The 18,144-nt window shown below is 40.8% G+C and overlaps 1 protein-coding gene across 6 annotated transcripts in view; it reads right to left on the reverse strand.

Annotated features, from left to right (window-relative positions):
- Nucleotides 1–18,144, reverse strand: part of PSME3IP1 (proteasome activator subunit 3 interacting protein 1) — a 31,553-nt gene that overhangs the window by 12,071 nt on the left and 1,338 nt on the right. For 4 of the 6 annotated variants that reach the window (XM_042968738.1, XM_007090205.3, XM_007090204.3 and 1 more), the window contains exons 2-5: nt 8,954–9,095; nt 8,320–8,418; nt 7,798–7,919; nt 3,156–3,289 (exon numbers count right to left, since the gene is read on the reverse strand). In XM_042968738.1, coding sequence (XP_042824672.1) covers nt 3,156–3,289; nt 7,798–7,919; nt 8,320–8,418; nt 8,954–9,080 — 482 coding nt within the window. In that variant the 5' untranslated portion in view covers nt 9,081–9,095. Of the gene's footprint in view, nt 1–3,155; nt 3,290–7,797; nt 7,920–8,319; nt 8,419–8,953; nt 9,096–12,009; nt 12,128–17,788; nt 17,905–18,144 lie in introns of those variants that run through there. The other 2 variants (XM_007090202.3, XM_042968740.1) reach the window with 2 other exon arrangements.

An 18,144-nucleotide genomic window follows, 5' to 3' on the forward strand; every position in this document is an offset into this window, starting at 1 on the left:
AAAATTAGCTACTCACTTGAAGAATAAAATTGAAAAGGGATCCCTAGCTCATACCTTCCAAAAAAAAAAACTGATTTCAGGGGCACCTGGGTGGCTCAGTCAGTTAAGCATCCAACTCTTGGTTTCGGTTCAGGTCCTGATCTCATGTTTGGGGAGTTTGAACTCCTTGCTGGGCTCTGTGCTGTTGGTGTGGAACCTGCTTAGGATACATTTTCTCTCTCTCTCTGCCCCTCCTTTGCTTGCTTTCTCTCTCTCTCTGTGTAAACTAAATAAACTTTAAAAAAAAAACTATCTTCAAAAGGTATAAACTTCCAGTTAAAAGTCATGGTGTTGTAATGTGTAGCAGGGTGACTATAGTTAATAACACTGTACTGTGTACATTTACAAGTTGCTAAGAGTAGGTCTTAGAAGTTTTCATCACAAGTAAAATAAAATGTGTAAATATGTATGGTGATGGATGTTAATTAGTCTTATTGTGATAATTTCACAATATATACATATATCAAATCATAATGCTGCATACCTGAAATTAATATAATATTATGTGTCTGCCTTAGAATTTAAAAACCTTAAAATTAATTAATGAGAGTAAAAAGAAAAGCTGTAAACTGGGGGTTGGGGGGGTAGGGAAATGTCAGGACTATATTTAAAAACAAACAAAACACATCTACAAATCATTAAGATAAATACAAATAACCCAGTAGAAAAATGGCAAAATATTTGAACGGACCTACCACAGAAGAGGACACCTGAATGGCAAATCAACATATGAAATACGTCAACTATATGTGAACTGGAAATGCAAATTAAGACAGCAAGGAAACACTATTTCACAAAATCACCACATCACTGATCTGTGCTGTCCGGTAGGGCGGCAGTTAGCCACTTGTGGCTATTTAACACTTGAAATGTGACTAGTGTGACTAAGGAACTGGATTGAAAATTTTAGGGTTTTTTTTTTTTTTTTAATGTTTATTTTTGAGAGAGACAGAACATGAGCAGGGAAGGGGCAGAGAGAGGGGGAGACACAGAATCCGAAGCAGGCTCCAGGCTCTGAGCTGCCAGCACAGAGCCCGATGCGTGGCTCGAACCTGTGAACTGTGAGATCATGACCTGAACTGAAGTCAGACCCTCAATCAACTGAGTCACCCAGGCACCCTGAAGATTTTAGTTTCAATTAATTCAGATTTTGATAGTCACAGGTGGCCAAGTGGCTACCACACTGACCGGCACAGCTCTGGAGAAACATATGCACATACATAATAGAGCACGTCCTGGACCTATCAGCACCATTTATTATAGTTCAAGCATGCATCCACAAGAGAATGGACACATTTTAGTATCTCATAAAGCACTATTATATGACAGTGGAAATGAATGAATTACAGCTATATATACATGAACACACACAAAACTGTTTCAATCACAGAAACAATTGGAGTGAAAAACCAAATTTACAGAAGATCACATACAGAATGAAATTGTTTTTATAAAGTTCAAATACAAGCAAGCTATTACACTGTTTATGAATACGTATATAGGTAGCCAAAACAAAAACAAACACGAACAACCCCCTCCCCCCCACACGCAGAAACTACTAAAAGTAAAGAAAGGCAAAAATATGATAAACCAGACTTGGGAACGTGGTGTGAGAGCAGCAAGGCAGAAAAGCAATGGACAGGGAGCACAGAGGTGGACTCAATTTTGTTGATTATGTTCGAGGCACGAACCAGGCACCAGACTTTCACAAGCATCCGAATCACCTGCGGAACTTTGAAAATCAGACTCCCAGACCTCACTTCAAACTTAATGAACCAGAATTAATGAAAGGCCTAGAAGCCACATTAACAAACTCCCAGGTGATTCTAATAAACCCAGGGCTGGGTAGATTAGGAACTCCTGTCCCAGGAGACTAATTTATCACCTTGCCACAAAAAAACAATAATAATCGATGATCTAATAAAAGGTGATCTAAGGACTAAGGAAAAGAGATGGTTGTAACATCCATTCTGCTAGCAGCAAGACGCTGCTGAGAGGTATCTAACTGCCCACCTAGAGAGCCCTTTCTTGGTGAAGTCCAGTAAAACTGACCCAGGGCCAAATCCTGAAAGACACTGGGCAAGGCACGAAAGCTTAAGTGAAAACATGAAAGGAATAATTAATGGCTCAGGTAATTGGCCCTTTTCAGGTTACTGCTACTCCTCCCCTCCACCGCTAAACCACGACGACATTTTTAGACGTAAGCCATGTCCTAGGAACATCTGCAGCAGATAGATGGTGCACCAAACCACAAGAGTGCATCAATGCGCTCCCTTAAAAACATGTGGCTGGTTGCCTTACTGATTTCCCTAACAGACTGCATTTGAACTTAACATTATTTCGCCCATGGTATGGTTGGTCAAACTGAAATGACCGGATTTAATCACTGGTGCCATTTCAAGATTTAGAAAGGGAGGAGCAAACGTAAGACAGAACTTATCAAAACCTCCAGGCAGTGCTGCCACCCCACATCAGAACCCCAGCCAGGTCTATCATGCGGTCACAGCTTCCAGGGTCTCAAAGGCCACGGTACCTTTGCAGCAGCTACTCCCGCTGCCCGAAATTTCTCCTCTCCCTCGTCCGCCAAAGCCCTACTTGTTCTATATAATCAATATCTCCCTCTAATGCTTTCCCTACCTTCCCCAACCTGAACTCACATGCCCTCTCCAGTGAGTTATGTGTTTCCTCGCCCCTGCTCTCATTACACCCTACCCAAATCTTTTCACAGAACTCGCTCCCTCATTTGCCTAGAAATAGAGGCCCAAATATTGAACTCCATACCTCTGTTACTCTGTAACCTTGGACAAATGTTCTCAACCCATCAAACTTGTACTTCATAGACTTGTGTAAAGAGATCATTCCTGGAAAGCACTTAACACAATGCCTGGCACATGACAGGTGCCCAATGAAGAGTAGCTAGCGTTCTGTTGAATGAACAGTCCGAGAGACAAGGGTCAAAGGCTACAGAAGACACCAAATCTGGAGGGGGAGAGAGAGGTAAGGCTACTAAAGAAACATCACCAAGACTTCCGCTGAAGTATTTGCTCAGGCTACCATTACCAGTGGCATTTCAGAGTACACAGAGGGACATTTCAGTTGTGTGAGTGCTGGCTGACCTCTTATGTTTCACAGCTCCTGCCAACAGCTTCGCCTGGGAGAACTTGTTCTTGGTTTCTATGGATTTCACAGCCACTTTCTTCTCCACTTCCTTCTTGTTTTCTGGAGAAAGTCCAACTTTGTTGAGATTACTGTGTTGTAGGTTAAGGGTCAAACTAAGCAAAAAAAAGAGTAATGGCAGGACAGTGGTAAATCAAGAGAAGCCAGACTCGCATAATCCACTAGGACTTCAGCTCTGCCATGTAATGTTTGGCCTACTTATATTCAAAATAATGTCCTCTCCACTTTTTCTGCCAGGAATATCCAGCTGATTTAAAGAGAGATTGAAGGTGACCACAGAGGGAGAAGACCCAATTTAATATACAGAAGCAAACTTTTTCCCTCTCTCAGTGAAAATCTGAGTTACAGTCTGAAAACCTCCCTAAAGATATGGCCAACATCATGCTTGCTGGCAAAAACAAAAATCTTAATATAAATGCAACAGAAAAAAAACGTGGCTTCCCCCCAAATTTTTAAATATTTGCTTTCTTCCCCCAAGGGTAAAATCAAATCTTGCAGAATGTCCTATCACCAATGGCATTCAATCTTGGACATCACAGAGACTAACTCCTACTCTGCTGGTGCAAGACAACATCATATCACCTTAAGCCTCGTTAAAATACAAGAGTCCCTCCCCTGTCCCAAACCTACTGAATAAGGACCTCCAGAGGCCCAGGAAACTGTCTTAAATACTCTCTTCAAGGTGATTTTACCCAGTGCACATGCAACACAAGAACCAAAACGTCTTTAAAAGCACAACCAGTTCACTTGTAACATCACTTCTTGCAGGCTTGACCTCAATCTCTGGCTGTTAAGCTTTGGCACTTTCTTCTGTTCTCTCCGCCAGCCCCTCCCCGTCCTTCCCTTTCACACTCTCACAAACCATTAGCAACAGATTTGCGTTGGACTTGGTGCAATTCTTTAAGAGGCAGCGATGCCTTAACGGAACAATAGTGACACCTAGTGACCAAAACATCTAAGAAGCAGGTAATATCAGCCCAAAGCAGAGGGGGTATATGTATATGGCCTTTGAATCCTGGAGAAAACTGGGTATCAGAAATAAGGAAATTCTAATTCTGATCACTCTTCAGGCACTCACTCTTTCTTACAAGCACCAGTTACCTTAAATATTTGCAGTGTTCAATGGAGATTACACAGAACACTCTTACTATCCTGAGTTTCATCAATTTAAGGGTTTCAAAGTCAACATGGAAACTGATTGTATGTTAATATTATGTGTTTGGCCTTTTAGAATAAAAAAGAATCAGATTTCATCTTTCTAGTACCAAATGCCAAAAACCACCAGCATGATGATTTTTACCTGCAACTCCTTCATTAAGGGATAAATTCTTTTGAGAGACAGAGAGAGAAAGAGAGAGAGACAGACAGTGTGTGAGTGGGACAAGCAAAGAGGGAGACACAGAATTTGAAGCAGGCTCCAGGCTCTAAGCTGTCAGCACAAAGTCCGACGCGGGGCTTGAACGCACGGACCGTGAGATCATGACCTGAGCCGAAGTCGGATGCTCCACTGACTGAGCCACCCAGGCACCAAGGGATAAACTCTTAAGAGAAAACTCTTAATATTGAAAAATAAAAATGGAAAAACTTAACAAAACACACATATTTATAATACTAGGACACAGACAAAAAACAACACTTCATTTTTTTGGAATAAAAAGGAATATTTTTATTCCTTTAAAGTGAAGAAAAACTGGGGCGCCTGGGTAGCTCAGTCGGTTTGAGTGTCCAACTCTTGATTTCGGTTCAGGTCATGATCTCACTCATGATCACAGGACTGAGCCCCACATGGGCCTCCAAGCTGAGCGTGGAACCTATTTGGGATTCTCTCTCTCCCCCTCAGTCCCTCTCCCCAGCTCATGCTCTTTCTCTCTAAAATAAAAAAATTTTAAAAATCAATAGGTGAAAAAAAACCCTGCAACCTTTTTTTTTTTGGGGGGGGGGGGTAGAGAATAATATTACTTTTGATCCAGAGCCAAAGCATAAGCCATTTTTCCTCTTAAGTTCCTCTCTCCCTAGAATGCTCTATATACCCAAGCACACCTCAAAAATCTCAAGGAATTCATTAGATGAGGCATTTTTTTTTAATTACATGCTTTTTAACACATATAATATCGCTAAATACTGGTTTAATCTGAAGAAAACAAAAGTTCTATTGTTTATATGGCACAAACCACAGTTTATCATCTTTACAAGTATCACATTATAAAATGTCTCCTATTATAACAATCAAGCAAAGTCAAGAATCTGCTCCTGACTTAGAGCTTCAATAAACAAATGTCTAATCCTTCAGTTCCTATTTCAACATGTCTCTGGCTGCATGCATGCCAGGGATCCGTGCATTACAGATCAGTGGGTTGGAAGGCTTGCTTTTCTAGGGTTTTTCTAGACAGTTGGAACTTACCAAGTTTCCAACAAAAGCCACTACCCGTGGGGCCTCTCCAGTGTTGTCCTGTAATGTTAGCAGGGCAGGAAAGTTTCTTTTTGCCTTACTGCTGCCCTGTTCATTCTTTCCTTTGAACTGAAAACTGGAAGGCTTTGCACACTCATGCCAAACCAACACCACGCTCCAGAATGTTGCCTTGGGAGATGTTCTATGTCTTATTTGCTAGCCTGCCAAATTAAGCACATAAAACAAGACATAATTCTAATGATCACTGTAACTGATGTATTTCCTTAGAGGAAAAAAGGCTGGTGCGTGACACAATGCAGTATGTACCACATCTGCCCATCTCTACAAACATGCGCAGTATTCTTCTGGAGTTGCCAGGGAAGGCAGTGGAGGAGGGGAGCGCCAGAAGAGCCAGCTTCAATCCTACAGTTGGGATTGAGGTGTGACTCTCCATCATCTCCGATCTTAAATGTTACACCAGAATCCCACTAGGAAAACCGGGACTGGAAGCCAGGGCTCTCATCACCAGTTCACAGTGGGTTTCACAGCACCAAGCCGCCACCTTATCTCAATTGTTGTCAGTCACCTTGATTTCAGCCAAATCCCTGGGAATCAGTCCACATTTGCTCCTACACAGCTCTTTAACGGAACCTACTGCACATTCCCTGCAAAAAAAACCAACTAGCACATACACGCAGCCGTATCACAAACTTTAGAGGTAAAGCCTGCTCCATCACACCAATGGGGTTATTCAATTTATAAGCTTGAAATATTGAAATAAGTCTTCTCATAGGAAAAAAGCTAGGGTGGCTCTCCTGTGAGTCATTCATTAATTTGTTCACACATACACTGAGAACCTACATGCCAGGAACCAGGGAAATCAGTGGTGACCAAATCTTTATTCTTATGGATCTTTATATTCCAGCAGTAAAAGAGGCACAGAAACTAAGAAGCAAATTAAATTAAGATTTTCTTAATTTTCTTACGAGAATTACTGTTAAAAAGTGACATCATACACACTGATGTGCTTCGGTGAAATTTTAGAGGGGGTGCGGAGGGAAGAGGGTCTCTATGAGGGGGACGAGAGCTGAGACCCAAGTGCCGTGAAATGCCAGCCTTGTAAAATCTGAAGACAGAACATTCCAGGCTGAAAAACAACAAACACAAAGGCCTTGAAATGGAATCACAAAGCTCAGCCTGAGAGGAACATAAAGGAGGCCAGCAGGCTGGAGTGTAGTGAACACGAGGAAGCAGTTCAAGACGCGACAGGAAGATGGGTTGGCCTAAATCATGCAGGGCCTGGTAAGAACGCAGACTTTTAAGCCTAAAGGCCACAGGAAGCCACTAGTGTTTCAAATAGGAAAGTGACAAGATTTCATGTATGTTTTTAAATGTTCCTTTTGACCAAAGTGAGAATGGATTGTTGCGGATGAAAGCAGAAGCAGAGACTAATTTGGTGGTCACAGTGGTCCTGAGAAGCACAGAGAGTCGAACTGCACAGAGGTGGAGTCCATTTTGGAAACAGTTTTTGGGCCAGGCCCATGCGGGCACGGAAGCACCGTTACGGAGATCTGAAAGAGCAGAAAAAGAAGAGATCGGGGGGCGAGGGCAGTGTGAGGAGTGGAGGGTAGGGGTGGTCAGGCACAGAACTGAGAATTCTGACTCAGCCAAGTTACACGTGGGATGCCTATTGACACATGCAGGGGATGACAAAAAGGCAACACTGAGCCAAAGCGAGGTCATCTTTGTTGTCTTCTCGGTTTTCCCCTCTGTGGAAACAGAACAGGCTACACCTCTAGGGAAGATCTTAAGGAGGACACAGGAGAGTCGCTAAACATTTCCTTTTGAAACTCAGAAGCCAATTTCTCCCCTGGATGAGTTTACTGCATCGCCCATCTGTTTCAGAGTCTAATCCCACAAGGCAAAAATACCCTGGTACTGACTATTAGGATTTAGGCCTTTAGTTAATCCTAAAGGATCTGGACTTTTGATTGCAACAGACTCTTGCATGCGACCTAACTCCATAAATCACTGCCAGTTATTCAGTCACAGGAATGTCAGTGTTGAAAGGGAACTCAGAGGTCACGAGGTAGAAAACCTTATTCTCATTCTATTTGTGAAGAAACTTAAATCCACAGACGTTGACGAGGAAACGGACACCATACAGCTCTGTCTCAAGGTACAAAGGATATTCTGTATTCCTTCAGTTCTTTCAGTTCTTCTTCTCTTCGTTGCTTTTCTAGTAGTTCCTGCTGCCGGGAAACCTCGTCGAGGAAGTTAGTCTCATCTTCATCTAAGCCTCTTACCATGTTTTCTGAGGAAATAATTGAACAAGGAACACTTAGCAGGCTAAAGGGAAAACAGAGTCTAATAAGATTTTTCCTTCTCCTTATTTTTAATAAGCAGCAGATCCTTTAGAGGATTAGAAGAAAGAATCTGTAAACACCTCGGCTTCTGGAGAGGGAACACAGCATAAAATCAAGGCATTTCTTCCATTACTAGACATTAGCACAGAATTAAAATGGGTATCTTGAGCTCAAAATAAAAATGTTCAATGTGGTCTGGAAGGCAGCAAGCTATCTCTTTTCCACCAAATGAACATCTAGAGACTGGATAATCAAGACAGTTCCGTGGCTAGTCATGCAAAGTGCTGCATGAGGCAAAAGTGCACCAAAAGGCTGTGCGGAGTGCGCTGGACTGTTTCTGAAGCTTACTGAATTTGAACTGCTCCTCATACTCCTGCTGCTTCCTGTCTTTCTGTTCCTGTAGCCTTTCATACAGAGACCGAGGGTCATAAACCTCCTCTGGACATTCTGAAAGAAAGGGGGAGGGAAAGAAAAAGAGGGGGGAGAAAAGGTACATACTTTAGAATTGTTCACATTATTTTGGAATCACAAAGGATTTCAAAGATAAAGTCAAGTCTCTGCATGATCTGAGGGCAAGGATAACACAAAAATAGCACAAAGTCCACAGCTTCCCTCAGGACCTGAGAGAGGGGCCGGCAGTTCTCAAAGGCAACCACCAACGGCAAGAGGACCCACGGCCGAGACAGTTAACTGGAAGAGGGGCCAGCCCAACCCCCACAGAGCGGAAGCATTCTCAGTCGTTCAGATCTTGCATCCCCCTGTAAAGATGGAACAGACTTGCAGAATCTTCTAGAAGGCAGGATGGTGGCATGGACAATGCATACTGTGCTTCTGCTCCCACCACGGGGGCCTTGCACTGGCTCCTGCCCCACTCTGAGTCTCAATCCCCCTACTCTAAAGTGAGGACGTTAGTGCCTCCTCTGAGGGCTGCTGTGAAGATTAGAGATCGTCACGCTGAATACCAAACTGTAAGCCCACATACCTTCTGGATCTTCAGGTTTTCGAACTTTCTCCCATTCTTCTTGCCTCCTTTTGCGCCGTTCATCTAGTTCTGCCTCGGACACAAACCTCTTTTTGATAACAAGATTACCATCATCCCCTCCATCCATAATGGAACAACTGGTCTACAAAAAACATATGAAACATTTCAAGTGAGAACCGCAATTTAAATTCTAAGGTGAAACAAGGAGATTTAGCTCTGTCTCACCTAGCAACAGATTATAGATCACTGATGTAAGCACATGATTACATTTTTCCTACTGTATCAGGCAGTTTTATTTACATTTATGTTATCTACGAAGTCAGCGAGAGGACCTGGACTAATTCTTATTACCTGCTGTAATTACACGGAAGTCTTACACTGCAGATATTTCTTGGTCCCTCTAATCTAAACCAATTGGCTTCCTGGGCACCCTAACTATTCCCCCAGTTTTCAACCTCTTTTATTTCGGTGACATCTGACATTGTTCCTTCTTGAAATACCTGTTTCAGGGACATTCCACTACCTCCATTTGCGTTATTGTTTCCAAGTAGGTTCAGAATGGAGAAACTCAGGTATTCAAGGAGCCCTGGAAACAAAGTCTAGTTTGTACAACAGGGAAGGGATGTGCCTAGAGGCACACAAGCCCCAAATGGAGAAAGCGAGACGAGAACCCAGATCTCCTAACTTCAGGTTTAATGTGCTGTGCACCCACACTGAGTGGGGTTCAGGTCTTTCCTGACCTTCCTTCCTGTAAACTACAGATCTATGCCCCTAAAGAGTCTATCTTCAATCCTTCCCTTTTCTCACTCCCACAATGACCTCGCCCACTTTATGAATATCTTGATGTACAAGATTCCCAAATCCCAAATCCATATACCTCTACCTGAGCCTCTCTTCGGAAGGAAGAGACAAAGAAATATAGAGGAGTGTGCATTATTCCTTTTAAGCCTTTCTGCTTTTCTTTGCTAGTTTCTTTCTTTCTTTCTTTCTTTCTCTCTCTCTCTCTCTCTCTCTCTCTCTCTCTGTCTTTCTTTCTTTCTTTCTTTCTTTCTTTCTTTCTTTCTTTCTTTCTTTCTTTCTTTCTGAAGAACCGTGGAATTAACTCTCTACTCAGACATGTTGTATTATTCACAGAATTACACCCTAACAAGGAAGCAGATATTCTGCACTACTAAGACATCAACTCAATGTCCATTCCAAGATGATCCTGAATAACAAATGTAAGTCTCTACTGATAGCACAAAAATAAAGAAGCTGCCATTTATTGAGCTCTTACCATGCACCAAATACATTTTTATGTATATTATCTCATTTATGCTTCCATTGACCCTGTGAGAAATACTCTCTCCTCATAGATGAAGAAATGGAAGCCCAGGGAAGTCAGGTCACTCGTCCAAGGTGATAAAAGGTGGTGAATGGTAGAACTGGCTTGACATCAAAAATTCATACTCTTACCCACTTCACCATCCCCTTCCCCAGAAACCTGGGATCCTGGTTAAAAAGAAGGACATGTCAATTTCAGCGTTCTTCCTATACCAAATTCCAGGCTGAAACTGTTCATGTAAATATTTTAATAAAGATGAAAATGGAAGGTAAGAAAACAAATCCAAACATTCTTAACAAGAGACCAGTTTCAGCCTAAATCCTACTGTAGCTGAACTTTAGTTCAATGTAACAACCATGAGAGAGAATTTTGAAATTTACTAGAAAGAAAACCAAATCAATTGGCAGAAGCTACTGTTCCCACCTAAAACCCACAACCTGCACACTTGTGATTTACCCTCAATGTCTCCAGCCAAAGGACTGTTACAGACACAGAATTATTCAGTCTCTGTTGACCATGCCAAAAGTTTCTCAAGTTCTGCAGAATAACATCTTAGGAAACATGAGCCGACATATTCTTAAATGTCTTAAATTAGGACTCTAATGAATGGGAGAGATACACTGGATTCTCGATGTCCCCCCTTTCTTATCCTATTTGATGGCTGCAGCTCTCCTCTCTGACCCTAAATTGGCCACCTGGTTTCTTCACCTCACCCTTATTTCCTGGTAAATAATTCAGAGTGGCTCCGGTCCTTATGTCACACCGAACAGGATTCTCCATCCAACATACAAATCCACCATACATACCCAGGAGATTTTCATCCAACCCACACTCTAAAACTTCAACAGGGACCAATGCACTCATTCCCAGGCAGCTGACTCCCTCTCTGAGTAGATTTGACTGGTAGGATAGTTCTTCCTTAAACCAAACTGCAATCTGTCTCCCTATAAATTCCACACTCAGGTTTAATCCACTGGGACTACAGAAAAGGAGCCAAATCCTATTTACAACATGACAATGCTTCCACTGTTTGAGGACAACTCCCACGGTCCTGCTAATCTGTCACTTTTCTGGACCAAACATCCCTAGTTCTTTTAATCTTATGAAGCAGAGAAAAATAATAGTTTCTCAAAGCAGTAAGCTTATCAGATTGCATAGGATTTCAACCTGGGAAATAAATATTAGGATGTGGCAATGCCCTGGCATTCCTACTGAATGCATCTCTCCACTCTCATTGTACGTTTTAAAAAAGGAAAGAAAATAACATATTAATACTGAAAAAAAGTGTTCCAATAGGCAAAAACAAAACAAAACAAAACAAAACCTAGACTCGCAAATGGTTCCATCTAAATGAGAGTTCAGTCTCTAAGATTTATTCTTATAAATCAAAATTAAGAAAGTAAAATCATTAATTTTCACAGCTTGTTGCATTTTTGGAAAAGGAGAACCTGTCTTCACTTAAACTTTAACCAAGATCCCTGAACTCAAGGGACAAAGCCTTCAAGATACATGTGTTAAAAGATTTGAATTTGAAACAGAAACTAGAGAATCTTCCAACACTTCACTCTGGGGAAAAGACAAACTTATAGGATTCCAAGAAATCCTTATTCTCTTTCTCATCAATCTTTTTTCACTCAAGTGTTAGAATTCAACTTCTACCCAAAGGGTTGAGTCTGTGCCATTCACCATCTTTCACACCACAAGGACAAAACCAGGAATCGGAGATGGTTACCAAAACTGAAAGATGAAGCAGCACGTTGAAAATGAAGCAGCACGTTGAAAAAGGGAAATTTAAAGACAATGGCTTCAGAATTTGACAGAGAAACTACCGCTCTCGATGGGATGGTTTCCTGAAAACAGAGTCAAAAAGAATGAACACTTAAAAAAGCCTGCTCTTTAAAGCTAATATGATAGTCCTGATATTCCCTTGTCTCAAAATAAATTTTAAAAAGCTAGGTGGCCACACCTAATTATAATGAATTTCTGAGCATTAAAGGGATACAACTAAAGCACAGATTGCTCTAGCCTTTCTACATCTTCCACGTGTCCTCATTCCCTGGCACTTCAACCATCATTCCCTCCTTGCCTTCAACCTTGCCAGTGGCCCTCCTGGCTACTGGTCATCTTCCTATGTTAGGAGAGGTCAAAGATAGGGACAGAAAATGCTCATGAACAAGTGGCCATACTCCTGAGTATTCAGATAATGGTCAGGATATTCCCTCTCCAGAAATACTCGGATTTTTTCAGGATTCAAAACTTCACTGTCAATACATACCGCCAAGAAGCAAGCTTAACTTCACACACCTTTCACCACAACTTAATCGAAGTTCCCCACTAGAAAACAAGTACCTTCTGTACCAGTCTCCTTACACAAGGCAGCACAGGTAACGATCAAGACTTTACACTCTGTCTGAAATCAAGAGACCTCAGTTCTGCCAGTTACAAGCTGTATGCCCTGGGCAAGTCACTTAAGTGCTCAGAGTCTTGGTTTCCTCATCCACAGGTTGCACTCACCAGTGGGGATTAAAATAGTCCTGCACAACAGAGAGTTTCTGTGAGGATAAACAAGGTAATTCATGCAAAGCGCTTAGCACACTGTTTGACACATGCTTAAAAAATGCTTTGAAAGGTCTGCCATTACTACAAAGCACTATGCTAAGCTCTGGACTGATTATAGGAGAGAAATACTGTCTGTACTCAAGGAGTGGGGGAGAAACAGATCAGTCACGTGAACAAAGGGATTACATCAAACAGAGAAATTAGGAAAAACTTACATGTATATATAATTTGGTAATTCTATATTTTCCCTTTAGTTGGGTTCTCCATTTTACTTTTATTAGGTTAATTTAAATAAACTTGACATTGTGCTTCCACTAGTCCAGCCAGATTCTATGAGGTGCACAGAAGAAATAAACTTTAAAAGAGTTAGTACCCTTAAGCTAGTTAATACCAGATAATAGTGTATATAATGAATTACTACAATGAATAGTACAAGGGGCAACAATGAAGGGCATAAATATGGATCAATCTAGTTTCCCTGGCTGAAAACCTGGACATGAACCTTTTCCCTCACTGCCTTCCATCTCACCAGTCACCAAGTCTGGTGTTGCTACCTCATAATGACCTCTTTTTTATCCATCTTTCCTTTTTTTCCAAGAGGAGAGTCCTTTCTTTTTTTTTAGTTTATTTATTTATTTTGAGAGAGAAAGAGAGAGCTGGGGAGGGGCAGAGGGTGGGAGAATGAATCTCAAGCAGGCTCTGCACCCCCAGCACAGAGCCCGACACCGGGCTTGAACCCATGAACCGTAAGACCATGACCTGAGCCGCAATCAGGAGTCAGAAGCTCAACTGACGGAGCCACCCTGGCTTCCTGAGTCCTTTCCTTTCTAATGTCTTCTTTTCAGGGCCTCATCCCGGCAAGGGCTACTGCAATAGCCTTCCACTAGTCTCCCTGTTTCTACATTCACCCCTACTCGAGCCGTTTCTAACTCTAACACTACCCCAGCACTTACCCACTGTGTTTTACCGTTTGTGACTGTTCCAACGGCTCTTTGTATTCGTAGTGCTTCTTAGCACAGTGTCTGGCATATATTAGGCAGATAATAATAAATACTTACTGAATAAACCAACCATGAAGAGGATTTCAAGAATTTAAGCAGGGAAGAATGATCTCACATGAATATTCCAAGGTAATGTCCACATGAGTTACAGAAAAAAGTAGATGTTACGTATTTGCTCAAGCTCCTATGTCTCACAGGGAATTCTATTCAAACACAAAACTTGGGTGGCCAGAAACACACGACCAAAAATTAAATCGCTTTCCTATATTACATAATTGATATCTTCTTCAAGAATAACTCACTACTGGGGCGCCTGGGTGGCGCAGTCGGTTAAGCGTCCGACTTCAGCCAGGTCACAATCTCACGGTCCGTGAGTTCGAGCCCCGCGTCAGGCTCTGGGCTGATGGCTCAGAGCCTGGAGCCTGTTTCCGATTCTGTGTCTCCCTCTCTCTCTGTCCCTCCCCCATTCATGCTCTGTCTCTCTCTGTCCCAAAAATAAATAAACGTTGAAAAAAAAATTTTTTTAAAAAAAAGAATAACTCACTACTTTCCTTTAATTTCAACTGACTGAAAAACGCTGTTACACTGAAGAATAAGTATTTCCCACACAAAGCATTTTTCTTTGAAGAGTTCAATTTTCATTGGTTGTTTATTCTGCAAAAGAAGGTGATGAGAACCTGGAGCTCATTCACCTCCTTCTGGAAGTAGGCAAGAACTGGAAAATAAACTTTATTTCTAAATCCTACTGCCCTGCTAAATTTCCACAAGTCTCTTATTTTTCCCCTTTGCTAGAATAATTAAAAACAAAACACAAACAAAGCCCAGGGGCCTGGGACCGAACTATAAAGATTCATGTAGGAATGAAGAGTATTTACAACAGGAATATTCGTTTTCTTCAGTGTTTAATTTTAGAAAGAATAAATGCTGTCAACTTTCCTTTACTCACATTGCTTTTTTCCCCTGTAAGATGATTCAAGTTTAATTATCAAACTAAACATTGCATTACCTTAAAAAGGATTAAGTTCTTCAAATAGGCAATTCATGGAAAACCAAAACCATACCAAAATCACTGTCCAACCTTAAAAGTTACAAACTGACACTTATAAATAAATAAATAGTTTTCAAATTTGCTCGACAGCCAAAAAAACACAAAGTTCTTACATTTCAGGCCAAAGTAACTGTTAAACATAGCACTTCTGTGTTTGTACTGGAGACTGTGGTATTTAATTTCCAGGTTGGAGGGACAAAATGGGCCCGGTGACACCGCATGCTATATAAGATATAAAACTTCCACTGCTGCTGCCCCCAAAGTAATTCCTACTGCTGACTTGAAAAATTATTCCATTTAGCTAGTGCCATGATACAAGTTAATGAGATCTGGTTTCCTATGGAATTGAATTTTGTGATGGCAGACTACTTAAGTGTTTACATCACTGGCCACTACACCTTCCTAATTCTAACATTAGACTGTAGTGTAAAAATACACCAGGGGGAATCAGATTTCTTTGTTATGGTGTTCTGAGGCTTCTCTTTGGGAAGCAAAAACAATAGGCCAATCCACTTTCCTTTCGTCAGTAAATATACTTAAGTCCTGCTCTTCCAACATTTTTACCCTGATGTTCAAGTCACATGGGATTTTAAAATGCAGGACAGCAATTAAGAGGAATTTGCCATCTGGCAAACTCAACTATATTCCAAATAGATAGCTTTCTGGCCACAAGTCACTTCTACCAAGCCACAGTAATTCAGATCAAGATGACCTTCCCTATACATTATAAAACTTCAGAGCACGACAACTTCTAACAGAGAACAAGATGAGCATCTGTTACCAAAGTAATCCTCAATCTAACATTAAGCCTTATTTAATGCACTCCAGTAGCAAAGGAGACTAAAGGAATCTAAAAATCAGGGTACAGCATACGCAATTTTATTCATATTTAAAATGTTTATTATAAAGAGCAATTTGTCACAATCTTCTGGTTGTCCAGGCATCTAAAAAAACACATGCAATAAAAAAAAAATTCTTTTAAAGCAAACGTATGTATACATTTATCTTTTCATAGCACAAGAATAGTCTCATCATATGTGCTTTTACCTTGAATTCATCTATATGCACTGAAAAGAAAAAGAGATCTTAAAATATTGATTCCCTTGACTGATCATCAGTTCCTTAGTTCATGTGTGCCTCTCAGAGTATAATCACTTTCCTCACTATGTATGACGCTAATATTAGTTGTATTTTTTACACATTGTGACTCCTAAATGCCAACCAACTACTTCACCTGGGGTTCAAAGGAAGATAAACTTTGCATTACACAAACCATACAAGGCCAACTAACCCATTCAGTGGTATTGTTGAAGTAAATCTTTCCAGGGGACCTACTGTGTGCAAGGCACAGAGTGCTAGGTGCTGAAATGGCACTCTACAACTTAGCAAACAAAGAAGTTGCATTCAGTAAAAGAGATTAGGTTGGCATAAGCAATTTTAGGAAAAGAATGAGGTTAAATGCTACAAGAGAATAAACAGAAGCTAAGCACTATGGAGTTCAGAAAAGGAAGACTAAAAAAAAGTACCAGGAAGCTTCATGTTGACAGCAGCTGTGACACTACATAGGGAAAAGTGGTGGAAGTTTAAGGTATATGGAGAAAGACGATCTTTAAGATTGCCTGAAATCACAAATTTCGCATTCCAAAATCAACATGAAAGGGGGCTTTCATTTCCAGAAATAGTGGGCTAGGTAATTAAGACCAATCCTCTACCTCTATGATTAAACAAACAAAAACTGGAAGAAATTTTTTAAATGATTCTTAAACAGAAAACCTAACAAGGCAGTAAAAAAAAAAAAAAAAAAAAAAAAAAAAAGGCCCAAAGCCAAGAAAGGTGAAAGAAAATCAGAAATTAAACCCAACATTCAAACTGGTTTTCATCCTGAGGATTTCTCTGACCTTGACCTTGAAAACTGCTGTTCTGATGCACTTACGAAGCAACAGAAACAAAAGTCAAAGCCAGGAGTCCACAAAAGGTGCAGAGTCGGATAACCAACTTCTTCTTCATCTTAACCTAGTGTCCCAAAGAACTATACCATTAAGATAAAGGTGGGGGCGCCTGGGTGGCTCAGTCTGTTAAGTGTACGACTCGTGATTTCGGCTCAGGTCATGATCTTAGGTTAGTGAGTTTGAGACCCGCGTCAGTGCAGAGCCCTCTTGGGCTTCTGTCTGTCTCTCAAAAATAAATAAATTTTTTTAAAAAGGTAAAGGTGAACTGGGAGGAAAAACAGCAGCAATAATGAGCAAAAGAAACAGACTCAAAGGGAATTGACAGTGGAATTAACACATATAGATTATAAAACAATGCTTACTGCGTTGAAAGAAATAAAAACCAAGCCTCTAAATTAACAGCAGACTGTAAAACAATGGCATGGCACATTTGAAAAAGGATGAAATAGAACCTCAGGAACTAAAAAACACAATAACTGAATTTAAGATGTCAATGGAAGGGTGTAATAACAGATTAGAAATAACTTGAGAATTAATGAAGAAAACATTATCCAGGATGCAGTATGGAAAAATAAAGGAGTAAGAGGCATAGACAATAAAGTGAAAGGATCTGGGTTAAATCAGCAAAGGAGATAAACAATGGGGCATAGCAATATAAAATGGCCAAGAATTTTACAGAATAAAAAGAAGTCTGACAAACACCAAGTCCAACAAAAACACATCCATAGTTGGATATATTGCCAGGAAAATGCAGAAAACAAAAAAACAGAAAACAACTTTTAAAATACATCCTACAATAAAGAAACAGATCACATTTAAGAATGAAGACGAAGCATTTTCAAAAGGTGATCAACAGTGAATATACCGAACTTGTTCAATGCAGCTGCCCAAAAGGGACGATTACAGTATGAGGGCATGAATGGCGGAACCACGCACTTTAATTACTTCACTTACCAGCTACGTGGATTTCAATTTCTGAGGCAGCAGCTTAACTCTAACCAATCATCAAGATTCTTAGAAGGTAAAAGGGAAGACTGCTAACCAGGTAAATGGTCTTGACATAATTCTTCCTGATTGTAAGGGATTAAGACACCAACACTTCAGCTGAGAAAAATAGGTGGCCAGCCTCTGCTTTCAGACCCCTATAAATTGTTAACAGCTCCTCTCATGCACCATTTGAAAGACTGTAAAAGCTGCTTTTATCTCCGCTCAATTCCTGGTTATCAAAAGGGAGTATAAACACTGATTCTTTTCAAGGATTTCAGAAGTAGTGCCCTCCAAACTATTTCATGAGGTCCCTGTTTGATATC

The sequence above is a fragment of the Panthera tigris genome, chromosome E2 (genome assembly GCF_018350195.1).
Source record: "Panthera tigris isolate Pti1 chromosome E2, P.tigris_Pti1_mat1.1, whole genome shotgun sequence".
NCBI classification, from domain to species: Eukaryota; Metazoa; Chordata; class Mammalia; order Carnivora; family Felidae; genus Panthera; species Panthera tigris.